Below are 21,962 nucleotides of genomic sequence, written 5' to 3' on the forward strand. Positions count from 1 at the left end.
CTTCCAACAGCTTCAGGGTGAAGAATGGAGTGAAATGAAGAATAGGTTGTTTCCTTGCCCCACTTTGTTTAGTATTTAATTTTCTCATGATCCTGCCCTTTGCCTTCCCTGCAGATTTCCTGCATAACAGGTCAGACAGCAAACGGTTAAACTGTCCCAGTTGAAAGTGAAGGCAAAGATACAGCAGGTCTTGATCAGAGAACTCCTCTATCTGATGATACCACACTCATCGCCAACAGGGATTCTCAGCTACAAAGATTCATGGATTGTACTTCCCATGCCTGTAACTTGTTCTCCCCAGAAAACTTACGGTAGAATGTATAATATGAGGAATAAGTGTCCCATGGTGCAGCACAGGAGCTTCTCTGGGTTCGAGTCCCACTCTCGGACTTAACGGCCTAACAGGTTAATCATCAATCTGTAAATCATTCCAATATGCCTATGGCTGGCAGGAAGAGAAGGAGAGTCTCCTGGTTGGAAATGCTTGGTGCAGAGTTGTGCGCCTCAAGTTCTTGCCACGAGCGCCCTGTTTCAGGGGGAAAACAAGCTAGGCATAGAAACAGATGTAAGCACTTGTTTTGTCTTCCACAGACGCCACTGGGCATGGGAAGAGAAACGAAGGAAGAACAAGTATAAAATGGGGATATCAAGTCAGATAATAATGCAGCTTCAGGCCAATGGCTTCTGATGAAACAATTCATACATTACTTTCGGATGGCAGCTGTTCATCCGTCTGCCATTCACACCATCATCAGACAAATCTTTCATTTCTTTACTTGTCTCTTTACTACTCCCTTTAGCCTTGCACCAGCAACTCGCTTATAATTTAAACTTTCCTGCCCTCCACGCTACTTTAGAAATGATAAGACAACAGATTATACCGGATATTGTAATGAATGACGACCCATAATTAATTAATAATATGACAATGAATGAACAGCTAGCAATAAGTGACCACAAAATGTTAGTGGTAGACATTCAGTTCGAGGTGAAAGGTCACACACATGTCACAGTTTTCACCGTAAGTAAGGCCGATAACGACGGAATGAGCGGTAAACTGAACACGTTAAATCACAATCAGCTTGCTAAACAAGACAGGGAACAATCGGAGGCTCTCAAAGAAGTATTTAATGCAATATGTAGCTAATACAAGCCCGAAACAAACGAATACAAACGAAACTTCACTTCAACAGTTCATGGTGATTTTTCGGGACGGGATTCCATGTTTTTAACCAGGGATTAAGAAATCATGGTGTTGTCTGTCCAAATAATTATTAACTGCGTCTTTGTGGAAATGTTGTCTCCGTTTTGCTGACGTTCTAGTATTTCTGAATGGTACTTGTCACAGGGAGGACGCTGCTGTTCAAATAAACATGGTGAATTACTGTCAGATCGTATAGATCTGACAATCTCTAACAAATATGTATAAACTGCGCTATACTGTTTCCATCTAAGGGAATAACTTTTGCTTTTCAGATAATCCTCGAGTGCAGGAGAACAAAAGAAGGGCAGCTGCCTATGTCAGGTCTTTTGGAGAAAACGGTTGAGATAAAGTTGAAAGCCTGAGCTGGTGTGTGTTTGAAGCATTTACAGTTTGCGTCCTTGCGTAAATAAAAACAATTTGAGATGGCAGATTGAAGTGTTGACTGGGCGTAATAAACTGATACAAATATTCTGTAAATAAAAGTGATTGAGTGTTGCATAAAATGCTACCTTTTGGTGTTAATGGGAATACAAATAGTAGAGAATGGTTTTGATCCAGTGATCTCTGGGCTACAGACCGATCACGACTCAGCTGCACCATTCTGATAGATAAGGGCTCCAGCGTACAGCCCATGAGTGTTTAGTGGTAGCTGGGCAATTTTTTTTGAAGACAGTGAGTTGTGGTGATTCGGAATGCGCTGCCTGAAAGCCTTGAACTGAATGTCGGCCACTAAAACTTTGTGGTCACTTCTTGCTAGATGTTTATTCATTGTCATATTATTCATAGATTGTGGGTCGTTATTCATTACAATATCTGGTATAACCCGCTGTCTTGTTGTTTCAAAAGTAGCGTAGAGGGCAGGAAAGTTTAAATGACAAGCGAGTTGGTGATTCAATTGTACATTTAAAAGGGAATTGGAATACAGAAATGACAATATTTTCAGGCGGATCGGAAACTATCAGTGGAAAGGGACAGGGCCCACACTCTGAGTCGAATGGCCTCTGTCTGAGTTGTTGTTGAATGAAATGGCGGACGGAAATAACCAGAATGCTCAGCGGCTCGGAAAGCGGCCCCTCGTCATCGGAAAAGCCACACAGCGCAGGCGCAGAAGAGTCCCGCCCCCCCCCCCCCCCCCCCCACCCAGACCACGGAGGTGCCTGTTTGTGTGGAGCATGCGCAACGTGGCTCCTGGAGGCTGAGCCGGGGGTGACCGAGTCTCAGCGGCTCTCAGAGCCCGAATCGGAGCCGCCAGGATCGGCAGACGTGCGGCGAGGGACCTGGGCGGGCGGCACCATGAAGCCGATGGTTGTTGCAGACTGAAGGTCAGTGAGCTGAAACATTGAGCTCAACAATTTCAGACCGTAAACTCCGTTCTTCATTTTGTTTCCTTTGCTTGTTTCGTTTTATTTTTACAGTTCGCAGCTCAGCTGCTCGAGGCACAGGTTTTGTTTCTTTGCTTCTTTTCTTGCCCCATCTCCATTCCCTTTGGCCCTGGAGACTAACTTTTCTGTCACTCAACCTCTCCTGTCTTCCACCAGGTCACAAACCTTCCTTTTGTCCTTGTCCCACACACCCCTGGTTTCCAACCTATTCCATCTCTCACTTATCCCAGTCCTGGTGAAAGGTCACAGCTGAAACACTAACTCTGTTTTTCTCAGGACACAGATGCTGCCTCATCTGCTGAGTTTTCTTTTCCAACATTTTCTGTTTTAAGATTTCCATCATCTCTTCCGTATTCTACTTTTTGATGAGCACAGAGCTGAACCCAGTCAGAGTCAACACCTTCAGAAGAGAGAGTGGAGAGATGGTGCCGGAGGGAGGGCTTTGGATTTCAGGGGCATTGGTACCGGTTCTGGGGAAGGTGGGATCTGTACAAACCAGACAGTCTACACCTGACTAGGACTAGGACGAGTGTCCTTTAAGGGAGATTTGCTAGTGTTGTTGGGGAGGTTTTAACTAGGTTGGCGGGGGGATGGGAACCTGAAGGCAGATTCAGGTCGGACAAATTAAGAGCAAAGAGCGGGAGACAGCAAATAAGCGGGCGACTCTGAAAGACAGAAGACGCAAAGGTTAAATGCACAAGGATCTGGCAAAGTTAAAAGGTATTTATTTAAATGCAAGGAAATTAGCAAAAAAGCCAATGAGCTGAGGGACAAGATAGTCACGTGGCAGCATGATATCATTGCTATAATGGAGACTTGACTTAAAGAGGGCAAAAAATGGCAGCGCAACATCCCTGGACATAGAGTTTTCAGGCAGGGTACAGAGGGGCCTAAAAAGCTGTGGTGGGATAGCATTACTGATTAAATAATCAATTACTGCTGTGTGGAGGGATGAAATATAAAATGATTCATCAAATCGTGCTTGCATATGAGGAGGGGAGAGACCTCATCCTGAGTGAGGCACAGACAGAGTGAATGTGGGTATTGGCAATTTGGTGCACAGTGGGAATTCGGTGCAAAGGGGAAGAGGTGTTCTTGCATTTTTTCTTTGCTTTCCAACTTCTTTAATCTTCAGAGAGTGGTCTTGCCCTGCTGCAGCAGTAGAGGCTACAAGGGAGAGGAGTGACTGGTAAGTAGTGGGTAAGGTCGGGTAAGTATTTACTACTTTTATCACTTATAGTTTAAGGTCTTTTTGTGGTTTATAGTTTGTATATTCTGTAGTAACGAGGATCAAGAAAGAAGTGCCCTAGAGTAATTGATTTAAAAGGCTTACTTTAAAGGGATAAGTCATGGCAGGAGAGCTCAAAGTCGTGGTGTGCTCCTCGTGCTCCATGTGGGAAACCGGGAACATTTCTAGTGCCCGGGACCAGCATGTGTGCAGGAAGTGTGTCCAGCTGCAGCTCCTGGAAGCTCGGGATTCAGAGCTGGAATGGTGGCTGGGGACTCTGTGTACATCTGCGAGTCTGAGAGCATCGTGGATAGCACGTTTAGAGAGGGGGTCACACCGCAGCTGAAGGGACCTGAGGAAGGAAGGAAATGGGTGACCAACAGGCAGTCCAAGAGAAACAGGCAGGTAGTTCAGGAGTCCCCTGGGGTCTTGCTTGCAAATCGGTATTCCATTTTGGAGGCTGATGAGGGCGCTGGTTCCTCCAGGGAGTGCAGACAGAGCTATGTTTCTGGCACCACAAGCAGCCTGCCTGTACAGGAGGGGAGGAACAGCAAAAGTAACAGCAGATACTATTGTCAAGGGAACAGATAGGCGCTACTGTGGCCGTCAATGTGACTCCAGGATGGTGTGTTGCCTCCCTGGTGCCAGGGTCCGGGATGTCACTGAATGGCTGCAGAGCGTCCTGAAGGGGGAGGGTGATAAGGCAGAGGTCATGGTACATGTTGGTACCAATGACATAGATAGAAAGAGGGATATGAGGTCTTGCATCAAGAATTCAGGGAGTTAGGCAGTAGACTGAAAAGCAGGACCTCTCGGGTTGTAATCTCTGGATTACTCCCAGTGCCATGTGCTAGCAAGCACAGAAAAAGGAGAATAATGCAGATGAATGCGTGGCTTAAGAGTTGGTGCAGGAGGGAGGGTTTTAGATTCCTGGATCATTGGGAATGTTTCTGGGGAAGGTGGGACCTGTAAAAGCGGGACAGTCTACATCTGAACCTGAGCAGGACTAACATCATTGTTCTGTTGAAGGGTCATGAGTACTTGAAACGTCAACTGTGCTCTTCTCCACCGATGCTGCCAGACCTGCTGAGTTTTTCCAGGTATTTGTGTTTTTGTTTTTGTTTTGGATTTCCAGCATCTGCAGTTCTTTGCTTTTATCTAACATCCTTGTGGGCAGGTTTGCTAGTGCTGTTGGGATGAGTTTAAACTAATTTGGCAGGGGAGGGGACACAGAACACTAGCAGAATAGGGACACATCATATTACAGCAAAACAATCAAGTCAGAGGGAATACAGCTGCATTAAGTTTCAGTGGAGTAAGGCAAGTCAGGATGGCCTATACTTTAATGCCAGGAGTGTTATACGTAAAACGGATGAGTTAAGGGTGAGGATTGACACATGGAATTGTGATATAATAGTCATCACGGAGACGTGGTTGAGAGAGGGGCAGGATTTGCAGCTCAACATTTCAGGATATAGAATCTTCAGGTGAGACGGGGAGGGGGTAAAAGAGGCGGAGGCATTGCATTATTAGTTAAGGAGTCAGTTAATGCAGTAAGGAGAGATGATATCTTGGAGGGGACATCAAATGAAGCTTTATGGGCAGAGCTTAGGAATAAAAAAGGGGCAGCCACATTGTTAGGTGTTTATTATAAACCCCCAGATAGTCAGCGGGAAATTGAGGAGCAAATATGTGCACAATTTGCGGAGATGTGTAAAAACAATAACAATAGGATAATTACATTAGGTGATTTCAACTTTCCCAACATTAATTGGGATAGACATAGTGTTAAGTGGAGGGATTTCTTGAAATGTGTACAGGACAACTTTTTAGGTCAATTTGTAGAGGGTCCAACAAGGGACGGTGCATTGCTGGACCAAATTCTGGGGAATGAAGCTGGACAGGTGGCTGAGGTGGTAGCTGGGGAGCATTTTAGTGATAATGATCACAACATGGTACAATTTAAGCTTGTTATGGACAAAAAAATAGACAAGTTGCAGAAGAAAAATGTTTTGGATTGGGGTAGAATGGATTTTAGTAAAACAAGGTGGGTCTGGCCAAGGTAGACTGGGAACAGCTTGTGGGGAAATCAACAGAAGAGCAGTGGGGGGTGTTGAAAAAGGAAATTGGAAGGGTGCAGGCTCAACACGTTCCCTCTAGGGTGACAGGAAGGAGTAACAATCCCAGAGAACCATGGATGACCAGAGATATTCAGGATACGTTGAGAAGGAAAAGAGAGGCTTTTAGCAGGTACAAGGGGGGCAAATCAGCAGAGGATTTGTGAAATACATAAAGTGCAGGGTGGAGCTTAAAGCATTTAGCACGGCAAAGGGGGGATATGAGAGAGCTCTTGCTAGTTAAAGTAGGGAAAATCCCAAGATATTCTATAAGTATATCAATGGGAAGAGGATAACCAGGGAAAGAGTAGGGCCCATTAGGGACCAAGGGGGAAATCTATGGATGGAGCCAGAGGAGATCGGTAGAGTGTTGAACGAATTCTTCACATCCATCTTCACCCAAGAGAATGAGGATGAAGGTATGGAACTCAGGGAGAGGGACTGCGAGGTTCTTGAGCAAATTGATATAGGGAGTGACAAGGTATTGGAGGTGTTGGCAGGCTTAAAAGTGGACAAATCTCCAGGTCTGGATGATTTGTGTCCCAGACTGCTGAGGGAGGCAAGGGAGGAGATCGCAGGGACTCTGACCCAAATTTTTAATTCCTCTCTGGCCACAGGGGAGGTGCCAGAGGACTGGAGAACAGCTAATATGGTTCAGCTATTTAAGAAGGGTTGTAGAGATAAGCCAGGGAACTGCAGGCCAGTGAGTCTCATGTCAGTAGTAGGGATCCTATTGGAGAAAATTCTGAAGGAGAGAATCTATCTCCACTTGGAGAGGCAAGGTTTGATCAGGGATAGTCAGCATGGCTTTGTCCGAAGGAGGTCATGCCTAACAAATTTGATTGAATTTTTTGAGGAGGTGACCAGGTGTGTAGATGAGGGTAGTGCAGCTGATGTAGTTTATATGGATTTCAGCAAAGCCTTTGACAAGCTCCCACATGGGAGACTTATAAAGAGAGCAAATGCACATGGGATACAGGGTAATTTGATGAGGTGGATTCACAATTGGCTTAGTTGTAGGAGACAGAGGGTGATGACAGAAGGCTGCTTTAGTGAGTGGAAGCCCGTGTCCAGTGACGTACCACAGGGATCTGTGCTGGGTCCCCTATTATTCATCATTTATATAAACGACATAGATGACTATGTGGGGGATAGGATTAGTAAGTTTGCGGATGACACAAAGATTGACCTGGTGGTTAACAGTGAGGTTCAGTGTCTTGGGCTACAGGAAGATATAGACGGGATGGTCAAATGGGCAGATAAGTGGCAGATGGAATTTAACCCGGAAAAGTGTGAGGAAGGAGTAATTTGACAAGGAAGTATTTAATGAATGGCATGACACGAGGACATTCTGAGGAACAAAGGGACCATGGCGTGTGTGTCCATAGATCTCTGAAGGTGGAGGGGCATGTTAATGGGGTGGTGAAAAAGGCATTTGGGACATCAATCGAGGCATAGATTACAAAAGTAGGGAGGTCATGTTGGAGTTGTATAGAACCTTGGTGAGGCCACAGCTGGAGTATTGTGTGCAGTTCTGGTCGCCACATTATAGGAAGGATGTGATTGCACTGGAGAGGGTGCAGAGGAGATTCACCAGGATGTTGCCTGGGATGAAACATTTAAGTTATGAAGAGAGGTTAGATAGACTTGGGTTGTTTTCGTTGGAGCAGAGAAGACTGAGGGGCGACCTGATCGAGGTGTGCAAGTTTATGAGGGGCATGGACAGGGTGGATCGGGAGCAGCTGTTCCCCTTTGCTGAAGGATCAGTCACAAGGAGACACAAGTTCAAGGTGAGGGGCAGGAGGTTTAGGGGCGATGTGAGGATTAACTTTTTTACTCAGAGGCTGGTGACGGTCTGGAATGCACTGACTGGGAGGGTGGTGGAGGCGGGTTGCCTCACATCCTTTAAATAATACCTGGATGAGCACTTGGCACGTCATAACATTCAAGGCTATGGGGCAGGTGCTGGTAAATGGGATTAGGTAGGTAGGTCAGGTGTTTCTCACGTGTTGGTGCAGACTCGATTGGATGCAGGGCCTCTTCTGCACTGTGTGATTCTGTGAAATCATGCTATATGTGTTAAGCTCAGAAATAAAAAGGGGGCAGCCACACTACTGGGAATGTACTATAGATCCCCAAAATAGTGAGATGGAGCTAGAAGAGCAAATATGTAGGAACATTTCTGAGTGCAAAAACAGGAAGGTAATAATAGTTGGGGACTTCAACTCCCCGAATATCAGTTAGGATACAAACAGTGTAATACGCACAGAGGACATAAAATTCTTCAACTGCATTGAATAGAAAATTTTTAGTTGGCATGTAACAAGACCAGTGAAAGGGAGTGAAATTCTTGATTTAGCCATAGGAAATGAAGCTGGGCGAGTGGATTAAGTCGCAGTGATTGACCATTTTGGCTATAGTGACCATATTACAGTTAGATTTAGCATAATTATGGAAAAGGATGAAGATAGAACAGGAGTAAAAGTTCTAAATTGGGGAAAGACAAATTTTATGAAGCTGAGAGGTGATCTGGAGAGTGTGAACTAGTTACAGATCTTAATGAGCAAGAGAATAACTAAGGAAAGGGTAGGGCCTATCAGAGATGTCTCTGGTAACTTGTGCATTGATGCTGAAGATGTAGGCAAGATTCTAAATGAGTATTTTGTTTCTGTCCTCATGAAGGAGAGGGATGTTCTGGAGGGTTTGACATCCTTGAAGTTGGATAAATCACCAGGGCCAAATGGGTTGTATCCCAGGCTGTTAAAGGAAGCCAGGACAGAAATAGCGAATGCTCTGAGGACAGTTTTCCATTTCTCCCTAGATACATTCGATGTACCAGAGGATTGGAGGTCTGTGAACATTGCACTATTATTTAAAAAGGGCACAAGGGATAGGCCAAATGATTATAGGCCAGTCAGCCTGACTTCAGTGGTTGGAAAATTATTAGAATCAATCCTGAGAGACAGGATAAACTCTCGCTTAGAAAGGATTGGATTAATCAGAGAGAGTCAGCATGCTTTTGTTAGGAGAAGGTCGTGTCATACTAAGTTAATCAATGCTTTTGAGGAAGTAACAAGGATGACTGTGGGTAAAGGAAGCATATCGAATGCTTTCTTTTATTGGATGAGGCATTGAATACAAAAGCAGGCATGTAATGCTGGAATTGTATAAAATACTGGTTAGGCCTCAGCTGGCATTTTGTGTACAATTCTGGTCACCACATTACAGGAAGTATACAATTCCTCCAGAGAGCGCACAGAGGAGACTTACAAGAATATTGTCAGGGCTTGAAAATTGCAGCTATGAGGAAAGATTGGATAGACTGGGGTTGTTTTCCTGAGGAGGCTGAGGATGACCTGATTGAGGTGTACAAAATTGAGGAGTTTTTTGTATATTAATTCATGGGATGTGGGCTTTGCTGGCTGGGCCAGCATTTGTTGCCCATCCCCATTTGCCCTCGAGAAGGTGGTGGTGACCTGCCTTCTTGAAACACTGCCATCCATGTGGTGTATGTAGACCCACAGTGCTGTTAGGAAGGGAGTTCCAGGATTTTGACCCAGCGACAGTGAAGGAGTCTAGACAGAGTAGACAGGGATGCTCGGTTTCCCCAAGCAGAGAGGCTAATTACAAGGGGACAGAGTTTTAAGGTGATTGGTTGAAGGATTGGAGGGGACATGAGGAAAGATTTCTTCACCCAGAGGGTGGTGGATGTTTGGAATTTGCTGCCTGGTCTGGTGGTGGAGGCAGAAGCCCTCAGCTCATTTTAAAGGTACCTGGATCTGCACCTAAAGTGCTGTGACCTGCAAGGATCCAGGCCGGGTGCTGGAAGGTGGGATTAGAATGGGCAGCTCGTTTTTTTTCTTTTCGCCCAGCCCAGGCACTAAAGGCTGAGTGGCTTCTTTCTGTGGTGTAACTTTCCTATAGTTCTATTGTTCTATGGAGTCAACACCTTCAGCAGAGGATAGTGGAACCAGTGAGTGTAGAACTGAACCCAGCCAGAGTCAGCACCTTCAGGGGAGGAGAGAAAAGTCGATGAAAAGGAAAATAGCTGGAGTTGGTGCGATGGGTTTGGATTTCTGCACTGGGAGGAGGAAGTGTGTGAGGGACATGGTTTCACAGTTTTGGGGGAACAAGAGAGGAAAGAATGTTCCAGAGAAATTAAATTGTTCTGAATTTCTATCCTGTACTTAATGATTTTTAAACTCCTTTTACAGGGTAGAAGGGGAGCATCTGCAGACAGAACACTCATTCCTCGGAACCTGAATATGATAGGTCTTTGAATGTGGAATGAGAAATATTTGTCTGTTCTCTCTGTGGGAAAAGATTTCATACATCAGTGTGTCTGGAAAAGCACCGAGACACACACACCCCCCCCGAGTGAGAGTGTTCCAGTGCACTGACTGTGGAAGGAGCTTTAACCAGTTACACAGCTTGAAAAAGGATCTCACAATTCACAGTGGGGAGAAACCATACACACGTGTGCATGGACAAGGCTTCATTTGAATGTCCGACCTGGAGAGACACAAGGGCTCCTGCACTGCGGAGAAACCGTGGAAATGTGGGGACTGTGGGAAGGGATTCAGATCTCCATCCCTACTGGAAACTCATCGACTCATTCACACTGGGGAGAGACCGTTCATCTGCTCCGAGTGTGGGAAGGGATTCACTCACTCATCTGGCCTGCTGAAACACCAGCGAAGTCACACTCTGGACCGGCCTTACACCTGTTCCCTGTGTCAGAAAGGATTCACAACGACATCCAATCTATCTGCACACCAGCGAGTTCACACTGGGGAGAGGCCGTTCATCTGCTCCAGGTGTGGGAAGGGATTCACTCAGTCATCCCAGCTCACTGAACATCAACTTGTTCACACTGACCAGAGACCGTTTCAGTGCCCTGTGTGTGAGAAGAGCTTTAAAAGCACAAAGCAGCTGCTGGAACACCAACACACTCACAGTGGGGAGAGGCCATTCCTCTGCTCCGTGTGTGGGAAAGCATTTCCTCGGTTATTCCATCTGCAGCAACACCAAGTAGTTCACACTGAGCAGAGGCCTTTTCAATGCCCTGACTGTGAGAAGAGCTTTAAAAGCAGCAATAAACTGCGGAAGCACCAACGCATTCATTCAGGAGAGAGGCCGTTCACCTGCTCTGTGTGTGAGAAGACATTTAATTGTTCGTCCAACCTATTGACACACCAGCCAATTCACACTGGGGAGAGGCCATTCATCTGCTCTGTGTGTGGGAAAGGATTCACTCGGCCATCGAACCTCACTGAACATCAACTAGTTCACACTGAGCAGAGACCTTTTCAATGTCCGAACTGTGAGAAGAGCTTTAAAAGCAGCAATGATCTGCGGAAGCACCAACGCACTCACTCTGGGCAGAGGCCGTTCCCCTGCTCTGTGTGTGGGAAGGGATTCACTCGGTCATCCAATCTGCTGCAACATCAGCGAGTTCACATGTGACTGCAGGGGTTGGATTCTGCTGTCAGTGCTGCTGTTAATCACATCCAGGACTGAACCATGTTCATTCTGACAGAGTTTAATTGTCCTGTTGTTAATAACCCCTATAGCTGGCCTGGAGTTTAATATTTTGAGAGTGATTCAATAATTAATCCAGTTTTAAATACATCACATTGGGTCCTTAATTTCTCCAAGTTAAGTGGAGACTAATTGATGTCCCGTTACTGACTGTTCTATATTTGGGTCTTTCCCCCTTTATAACACGATTATTTCAGTTATCATCCCTTCAATTACTCTCAGGGAAAAGTCTCAGCTCCCCATACCTTCCAGAGTGCCTGTCCTAGCCTTGGTATTCAGGAAAGGTATCAGTAATATTCCCGGGAGCACTGAACACAAACTCCAGTCTGTTAATCACATTCAGCTACTGGACAGAGTGTGTGTCCTACAGCATCTCTCTCTCCTTCAATGTTTGAATAAAGCATCACACCTATAAACCTGGTTTCAATTTAAATTCACTCAGGGAATGTATTTAACAAGAACCTTTCAGTCGATGAGACTCTGAAGCTACTGCCATTATAAATCTGTAGCAATTTATTTCAATCATTTCATGTATAATATTGAATTGGGATTTATTTTGTGGCAATCTTTAGATGTCTGGATCAATCAGTGTTTCTGTTGCAAACGATTCAGCCTTTTCCGAGCACTCGGAATAAGGTGATGGTGATATCACAAAAAGAGATCAGTGGAGCTTGAAGTCAGCACCTGACTCTCACCAGGTTGAGTCTGATTTCCTTCCAATCTGATTAATGTTGTTCTTAATTGCCATCAGCTTCACGGACCCAGATTGGAAATGACTGGAGGCATTACAAACATAGCAGCTCATAAATTAGGAGCAGGAATCGGCCATTCGGCCCCTCCAGCCTGCTTCCCCCATTCAATAAGATTATGGCTGATGTTATTCTGGCCTCAACTCCCACTTTCCTCCCTGCCTCCTATACCCTTTAGCTCCTTTGTTAATGAAGAATCTATCTAACTTTGCCATAAAATGTTCAATGGCTCTGCCTCCAGCTTAACTCCAGGGAGAGCCAGAGAAAGGCATCTAAAAACAGGACACGTCTGCTGTATGGTCAAGAGAGCAGGGTGGTGTGTTAAAATGGCAAGCGACAGGGAGGTCTGGGTCATTCTTGCGGACAGACCAAAGATGTTCTGCAAAGCGGTCGCCCAGTCAGCGTTTGGTCTCTTCCCCCCGCTCCCCACTTCTCTTCACCCACCCCCCAACCTTAAACCAGCTTATATTTCACCCATCTCCTATTTTTAATAAATAACCAGGCATTTAAAAGTGCCGTGCCTTCAGAACAGAAGAACTTTCTCTGCTCCCTGTAAACCTGATTCCAGCTACTAAGCTCACATGTTTACGTAACCTCTGGCAATTCCACTGTGGAAGCCATTGCAGCTGCCAAGACAATTCTATAACTTAAAAACCTTCATTTCAGACAGCACAACATCTCGACTTCAAAATATATCAGGCCTGCACTGAGTATGGACTAAAATGATCCAATTTTATAAGTACTGTTCTATCTTCATTTGTATCTAATCCACATGTGTATGTGTTAGCAACTTTATCTATTTTCAGTAAATTCCAGAGCAATAGAGTAAAATAAACTAATCATTTATTTTTTCAAGGAAAAAGGCTTTTTCGCTGGCTTATTTACAATTGAATTTCTCACTCCATGGGTAAGGAAATATACACAACATACAAATATATTGTTCATGGGCGACTTCAGGGAAACACCTTTAAAGCATCCGTGACATTATTAATAAAATCTATAGACATTCCACTATCAACTACCTCCCCTTTACTAATCCATGTTGGCTTTCTCTGAACAGCTGAAAAACTTCGAGGTGTTCAGACTCCCTATTCTTCATAGTGAACTCTCGGAATTTCCTGACAACAGGGCTTAGTCGAACTGGCCGACAATTCCCTGGTTTCCCTCTGACTCCTTTCTTAAATGTTGGAATGACAGGCAATATTTTTCAATCTGAGGGAATGGTCCCCAAGTGGAGAGAAGTTTGAACACTTCTGTTCTCAACTCCTTCCTTTAATTCCCTGCAATGAAACAATCTCCTCTTGGAGTTTTGTTACTCGTTAGTGCCATTAGTTTCTTCCTTACTATTATCTTGCTTATGTGAACTTTGTTGAGTCCTCCTTCCTGATTCAATAATAGATTACTTGGAATACATGAAATGCTGACTCTTCCTGTATTGCAAATACTGAAACAATGTCTGAAACTTCCTTATTTTCATTGACAACAGCACCGCTAACAGTTTTCAATTGGCCCACATGCTCTGATCATTCTCCTTCTCCTAATATAATTGTAAAAGTTTATGTGTCGATTTTGAAATCTATTACATTTTTATCGTACTGCGTTTTTGGAGTTTGTTATCTGCTTTGCCCCCATTTCCTGCTCTTTGTATCTTTCCTATTCACCAGGATCTCTCCTTTCTTTGCAGTTATGTTTGCAGAGTTTCATGTTGTTTCTTGCCTCCTTCCTTGTCCATGGCTGTCTTTTTAGGCAAATAGATCTCTCGAAGGTTAATGGTAGAAGCTGGCTCTGCACCATGTTAAACTATTTGTGAACAGTTCCTCCTCACCATTTGTCTTTTTCCTCATGAACAGATTTGCCCAGTTTACTGTGGACAATCTCTGTCTCATTCCCATTGAATTCAGCCTCACTGAAAACGAGAAACTTAGTAGCTGTTTCATGCTTCTTCCTTTCAAGCATTGAGTTGAACTCGATCATATGATCACCACTGGCTTAGTGCTCATGCACTCTCATGGGGAGGTGGTGGAATAGTGGTAATGTCACTGGGCTAGTAATCCAGAGTCCAGTCTAATTCCCTGGGGCCATGGGTTCATATCCCCCATGGCAGCTGGTGGAATTTAAATTCATTTAATTAAATCAGGATTTTTAAAAAGTAGAGTGACCATGGATCGATTGTTGTAAAAACCCATCTGGTTCACTCATACCCATTAAGGAAGGAAATCTGCCGGGCCTGGCCTGGCCTACACCTGACTGTAGACCAACAGCGATGTTGTTGACTCCTAGCAAGCCACTCAGTTGATCAAACTGTTAAAAAGCAGAAAAAGGAATGAAACTGGATCGACCACCTGGCATCGAACCTAGGTACCGGAAATTATACCCAGCCTAAACCCTCAAAAGGCCTCCTTACTAACATCTGGGGGCTTGTGCCAAAGTTGGGAGAGATGTCCCACAGGCTAGTCAAGGCACAGCCTGACATTGTCATGCTCATGGAATTATACATTACAGACAGTGTCCCAGACACCGTCATCACCATCCCTGGGTATGTCCTGTCACCAGTGGTGGTGCCTCTGTGCTATGCAGGTGGGAGGGAGTCGCCCTGGGAGTCCTTAACTTCCACTCGGGAGCCCATGAAGTCTCTTGGCATTAGGCCAAACATGAGCAAGCAAACAACCTGATGGTTACCACTTGTGGCACCTGGCACCCCCACCACCAATCCACAACAACCCCATCCCCTCAGCTGATGACTCTGTACTCCTCCATGTTGAACACCATTTGGAGGAAGAATGCTACTGTGCTAAATGGGCTAGATATTGAACAGATATAGCACCTCAAAACTGGGCTGAGGTGTAGTGGGCCATCAGCAGCAGCAGCATTGTACTCAACCACAAACCATCACCTCATGGCTTGGCACAGTCTCCACCGTACCATTATCATCAAGTTAGGGGATCAATGCTGGAACAATGAAGAGTGCAGGGGGGCCATGCTCAGAGCAGCGTCAGGCATACCTAAAAATGACGTGTTAACCTGGTGAAGCTATAATACAGGACTACTTGCATGCCCAGCAGCATTAGCAGCAAGTGAGAGAGCTAAGCGATCTCACAACCAATGGATCAGATGTAAGCTCTGCAGTCCTGACACGTCGATGCATGAATGCTGGCTGGCAAATAAAAAACTCTCAGGAGGAGCCGGTTCCACAAATATCCCCATCGCCAATGATGGGGGAACCCAGCACGAGTGCGAAAATAAAGCTGAAGCATTTGCAACAGCCAGAAGTTCCAGGTGGATGATTTATCTCAGCCTCCTCCTTTGATCCTCAGCATCTCAGAAGCCAATCTTCAGCCAATCTGATTCACTCCAGGTGATACCAATAAACAGCTGAAGGCACTAGATACTGCAAAGTCTATTGGCCCTGACAACATACCGGCAATAGCACTGAAGGCTTGTGCTCCTGAATTGGCTGCACCCTTAGTCAAACTGTTCCAGTAATAACAAGGCTTTGTCTCCCAGTGTGATGTCCGGTAGAGGCGAAAGCGGTAAAGGTCTTGGCAAAGGTGGTGTTAAAAGGCACCGGAAAGTCCTCCGAGATAATATCCAGGGAATCACTAAACCCACCATTCATCACCTCTCTCAATGTGAAGGTGTTAAACACATCTCCAGCCTCATATATGAGGAAACTCAGAGTTCTCAAGGTTTCCTTGGAAAATATCATCTGGAACTCAGTCAACTACAAAGAACATGCTAAACAAAAGACATTTACAGCTACATCACTGACATCGATCCAGCAATGTGGAAAATTGCCCAGGTTATGTCCTGGTCCAGAAAAAGCAGGAAAAATCCAATCCGGCCAATTATCACCCCCTCAGTCTATTCTCGATCATCAGTAAAGTGATGGAAGGGGTCATGGGCAGTGCTATCAAGTGGCACTTACACAGCATTAATCTGCTCAGTTTGGGTTCTGCGAGGGTGTCTCAGCTCCTGACCTCATTACAGCATTGGTCCAAACATGGACAAAAGAGCTGAACTCCAGGGGTGAGGTGACAGTGACTGCACTTGACACCAAGGCTACATTAGATCGAATGTGACATCAAGGAGCCCTATCACAACTGATGCAAATGGGAATCAAGGTAAAATAACTGTCCACTGTTTGGTGCCATACCCAGCATAAAAGAAGATGGTTGTGGTTGTTGGAGAACATCTCATCCCCAGGACATTGTTGCTGCAGTTCCACAGGATAGTGTTCTAGGCCCAACCATCTTCAGCTGCTTCATCAATGGCCAATGACCTTCCCTCTTTGATTAGGTCAGAAGTGGGATATTCGCTGCTGATTGCACAATGTTCAGCACCATTCGTGACTCCTCAGGCACCTAAACAGTCCATGTCCACATGCAGCAAGGCTTGGGCAAGATTCAGGCTTGGGCTGACAAGTGGCAAGTGACAGTCACACCACACAAGTGCCAGACAATGACTATCTCCAACAAGAGAGAATCTAACCATCTCCCCATGACAGTCAATGACATTACGCTTGCTGAATCCCTGACTATCAACATCTTGGGGGTGTTACCATTGACTAGAAACTGAACTGGATGAGCCATATAAATAATATGGTGACAAAAGCAAGTCAGAGACTTGGAATTCTGTGGCGGGTAACTCACCTCCTGACTCCCCAAAGCCTGTCTACCATTGACAAGGCACAAGTCAGGAGCATGATGAAATATTGTCCACTTGCCTGGATGAGTACAGCTTGACACGATCCAGAACAAAGCCCACTTGTTTGGCACTCCATCCACCACTTTCAACATTCACTTTCTCCACCACCATCCCCAATGGCAGCAGTGTACTATCTACAAGATTCCCCGCAGCAACTCCCAAAAGGCTCTTTCACCAGCAACTTAAAAACCCGCCACCTCTAACACCTAGAGGACAGGAGCAGCAAATGCATGGTAACACCACAACCTGCAAGTTCCCCTCCAAACCACACACCATCCTCACCTGGAATTATATCACCGTTCCTTCACTGTCGCTGGGTCAAAACCACAAACTCCCTTCCAAAGAGCACTGTGGGTGTACCTACACCACATGGGCTGCAGCAGTTCATGAAGGCAGCTCACCATCACCTTCTCAAGGGCAATTAGATAGGGACAACAAATGATGGTCTAGCCAGCGATACCCACATCCCATGAATGAATTCAAGAAGCCCTTTAGGCTGTTACCTAACTCTGGTCCATTCATCATTGTTAGGTCTAATATAATCACCCACTCTTGCTGTTTCTCTGACAGGAATCTATCCCAGACACACTCAAGAAACTCCCTACATTTCTGACAAGTGTTATTCTTATCCCAATATACATGGAAGTTAAAATCCCCCAATGAAACCAGTCTTCCTTTGCTACATGCTTGTCTAATCTCAGCATGTTTACAAACTGCCACTTCCAGGCTACTACCAGGAGACATATACACAACTTCAACTGAAGTGTTAAAAATGTTCCATTTCTTAATTCTATCCATAAAGCTTCCACTCCTTGCTGATCTCAGCACATATCCTCTCTTATGGTGGAACCAATTTCATCTGCAATAGTTAAGGTTACTCTTCTCCCTCTACCATTTTCCCTATCTCCCTGTAGACCTAATTATCTGGCATATTTATTTCCCAGTCCTGATGGTCATGGAACCTGGTCTCTATAGAGGCAACCACGTCATATCCTTCAAGTTGTATCTGTGTCTGCAATTCATTCAGTTTGTTCCTCAGACTCTGTGCGTTTGTATAAAGAATGTTTGTTTGAGCCATTACCCCTATCCTGTCCTTCTGCTCGAACGTTTTACCAACACATTTCCTATCCAACTTCGTGTGATATATCTGCCCGCTGAAGCTGGCTGGTGAGTCCAAAACTAGGACACACACTCACACAATAGGTTTCAGCTACTTTGGACATTTTTTTCACTCCGAGTATTTTGGATCTTTGGAATTGTCTCCCCCAGAGAGCTAGGGGTGCTCAGCTACTGTCTGTATTCAAACTGAAATCAATAAGATGTTTGGATAATAAGAGACCTGGAGATAGAGTGGGGAGGTGCACTTCATTGAGTTAAGGTAATGGATCCGCTGTACTGTATTCAATGGTGGAACAGCAGGGAAGGGCTGAGTGGCTGACCCCTGCTCCGAGTTCTAATGTTCTTATGCTCATCTCTCTGCAATGTGCTTTGTTCTGGGCATTTCTAAAACTTGTTTTCCTTTTCTTTGACAACCGTCTCTGTAACTGAATCTGTTTGGTCAACTTGCAAATTGATCTTAAATATTTGAATAATTTGCAAGCCATTGCTGCTGATGTGCTGGGTGTATTTCCATACAGCTCACAAACCACTCAGGGGAGGCTAATTTGCAGCCTTGTTAAAGAACATAAAAAAGGCCATTTAGCAAATTAATGGAAGGGCATTAGAGGAAAATAGCTAAACAAAGTTATGAAATGAATACAATTTATAGGTGATTAATCATGTGAGATTAAACTATAGCAAATGATCTAGGAGGAAAAGGTAGGAAAGGGGAAAAGGGAATGGAATATTTACAGTGTGTTCAGGACTTACCCAGTAGATAGGAAGTCCAGCAAGGCAGTGGTGATGGGTCTGGTCATTGAGGAATAAACCAGATCAATCATCGAACAGAACATCCAGTTTTGAGTAAACGATTGAGAAAAATGTAAAGAAGAAAAGCCAAAAATAGTAAATTACAATAAAATAGTTCCAGAGGGTTGGGAATATAACTTATGAAGATAAACCTGAACAGAATATTGATGAACAAAGAGATAGAACAGCAGTGATCAAACAACAACAGGAGAAATATCTTCTTCTAGAACAGGAACCAATTATCCAATAGTGAAATTCCTTGGATAAATAAAGGGATCAGGGCAAAACTGAAATTAAAGTAAAAGGCCTGTGCTGAAGGACGTTGACAATAAAGGAGAGGATGATAAATGGACAAATCAAGAGGTGAGGCAGCTGGTCAAAGAAAAGCTCCAGGATTAAGTTATGAAGGAATATAAAAGCAAATAGGAAAATATCCGATGGGCACAGAAACAACAAAGGGCAAAAGAGAATATGGAAAGAGTCTCAGAAGGATGCACAAGAAAAAAGCTCAGATAATGAGAGGGTTTAGGAAGAAATATTGGATTGTTACTTGGCCTCAGTTTTTAACCAGGTAAACTGACCACGTGGACTAATGTCATTCCAAGTAGATTTCAAGACATCTAGCAAAGAAAGGAGGGAAGAGCAGTGAAACATGGAAATGGTAAATCATTGGAACTAGATGAATTACATCCATGTATGCTAAAACAGAAAAAGAAGACTCCACTGAGACAGATGAATTCAGATCTAAACCTCACACCTCAAGGTGCTTAGGATGGGGTGCAGGGCACAGTTTCTCCAGACTAATACTGAAGTTTAAAGGACTAAATGATGAGAATTGATTGTGTGAATTAGTGTTGTACTCACTTTAACTAGAACAGATTAAGAGATGATATTTGGAAATGTTTGAGCTGATTATAGGATTAAATAGGATAGAGAGAAACTAATTCTTCAGGTGGGTGAATCCTGAAGACGGTATTCCCCAAACATTAGAGTGAGGCCCCTCATCTCTGCCACTGCTATATCTCCCTTTCTGATTGTTTCAGTCCCAATTCATTCTCCATCACTGTTTCTGCACCTCTCGCTCTGCCCTTTCTCTACAGCCATCTCACTTTCTCGGTCTCTCCCCCTTCTCTCTGCTTCGATTATCATTTTCTCCTCTCTTCCACATTCTTCATTTTTGCCTTCTCTGCCACTATCTCCTTTCTCCCTCCTGTCTTTCCATACCTCGTTCACTGTGTCTCATTCTTTCTTCTCTTGCTAAGAATCTATCTTCCTCTCTCTCAGTTACATTTATTTTCTTCTTCACACTCTGTAATCCTCTGTCTTCACTTTGTCTTGTTTTATTTCACTCTGTTCCTTGCCCCCCCGACCTCTCTCTGTCACTCTCTCTCTCTTCCCATGTCTACCTTATAAATTGTCAAAATTGCTCATGCATCTGGTCAGTTTCCACATGAACCCACCCTGTGCTCCAAGCACATTATATGTGATGAGCTCAGCTTCTCCATTCCCTGTTTTTATTGAGCTGGACTGGATGTTCCAGGCTCCGTCAGTGGCTTCAAGAACTGCAACATTTTGCTAAAATCCAGAGGAACATTTGCATTTGATTCCAATGTTTGCTGCACCTTCTGCCTCCCCATCTCCTAGATTCAATTCATGACATCATCACTAGGCGATATAACCACCAGCTTATGTACATGTGCTGCCAGGGGATTGTAAAACAGCAGGACACAGTCTTATATTGTGGGTCAGCCATTATGGACTAAGATTAAGATCAATTTCTTCACTGAAAGGGTTGTGAATCTTTGGCATTTCTTATCCCAGGCATTGAATATATTCAAGAGATAATTTGACAGATGTTTGGATACCAAGGTGATAAAGGGATATGGGGGAAGGTCAGGAAGGTGGAGATAAGGTAAAATGTTGGCCATTATCATACTGAGTGGCAGCACAGGCTCTGGAGTAGTCTACTCCTGCTCTGATTTCTGATGTTATCTTCATGTCCACATGCCTGTGATGTGTTTTGCTTGGTATATCTGATTAACCTTGTTTTTTTTTTTCTTTATTTTTGTCTGGCTATCTCTATAACTGAAATAGTTCATTCAGTTTACAAACTCATCGGAAACATTTGAATAGCTGGCAGGGAGTTGATCCTGATCTGTGGAGCTTATCTCCATACAGTACACAGGGTGAAGCACAAGGAAGAGTGAAGACCATCCAGGTTCAATAACACAAAAAATACTATTCTACAGGATAGATAATATTGGAAAGGCATTGGAGGGAAATATTTAAACAAAGCTATGGAATGAGTAAAATTCAGAGCATAAAAATCATGGGAGATTTCAAAGCAAGTGTTTTGTCAGGAAGATGTCGGGAAAGTTGAAAACTGGAATTGGGTAGTTACCCTGCGTTCAGGCTGCATTTCTTCCCCAGAACCTCGGAAGCCCAACAAGAGATGAATCACTGCTGCATCTAGGAGTTTAACATGAAGCAGAACAGATAAGAACATTAAAGTTTCAGTGAAAATCGAGGCAATAATATCCACAACCGAATAAAATTTATCCAATAATTGAAGAACATTCTAGTAAGGAAAGGCAGAAATGTAATATATAGAAAAAGCTTAATATTAGGAGATGGGAATACAACTTGGAAAGATAAACTGGAAAGAATATTACTGGACAAAGAGATAGAACAGCAGTGGGAATTATTTCAAATGGAGAGCAGTGGACTTCAGGAGAAATAAATTGCATGAAAAAGATACAGCGCAGCCACTATTAAAACACATATTCTTCTTGAGCTTTCTGCTTGCAGGCAGACTGGCCCACAACATTACAATCTCCATTATGGGAAGGGTAAAGAGGCAGCTCCTGAATCTACCCCAGCTGGAGCGGGGATTGAATCCTGTGTTGTTGACAACAACCTGTTTCACACCAGCTTTCCAGCCAACTGAGTCCCCATGGAACACTAGTTGCTGTGGCTGCCTGCATTTTTACATGTATTATGGCACAGTGATGGTAAATGCTGAGCTGCTCCAATCTCAGAAACTTGAAACCCTGCCACAGCTGTTCTTGCAATTTGTATTTTTTATTTCGAGATGCGTGCCTTGAATTCAGTAGTAATAAGACAACTGAG

The 21,962-nt window shown here is 44.2% G+C and overlaps 1 protein-coding gene across 1 annotated transcript; it reads left to right on the top strand.

Moving 5' to 3' along the window:
• The first annotated feature begins 2,436 nt into the window (after positions 1-2,436).
• Positions 2,437-21,780, top strand: LOC144670257 (uncharacterized). The gene is made up of 3 exons (XM_078532743.1): positions 2,437-2,526; positions 10,146-11,150; positions 21,642-21,780. The coding sequence occupies exons 2-3, from the start codon at positions 10,435-10,437 to the stop codon at positions 21,778-21,780; spliced, it is 855 nt and encodes a 284-aa protein (XP_078388869.1). The 5' UTR covers positions 2,437-2,526; positions 10,146-10,434.
• The last annotated feature ends 182 nt before the right edge of the window (positions 21,781-21,962 follow it).

The sequence above is a fragment of the Cetorhinus maximus genome, chromosome 31 (genome assembly GCF_964194155.1).
Source record: "Cetorhinus maximus chromosome 31, sCetMax3.hap1.1, whole genome shotgun sequence".
NCBI lineage: Eukaryota > Metazoa > Chordata > Chondrichthyes > Lamniformes > Cetorhinidae > Cetorhinus > Cetorhinus maximus.

Coding starts and splice junctions, on each gene's coding strand:
- LOC144670257 (XM_078532743.1), top strand. CDS start 10,435: ATGTCCGACCTGGAGAGACACAAGGGCTCCTGCACTGCGGAGAAACCG. Junction 11,151..21,641: donor CCAATTCACACTGGGGAGAG/GCCATTCATCTG, acceptor TTCTGCTTGCAG/GCAGACTGGCCCACAACATT.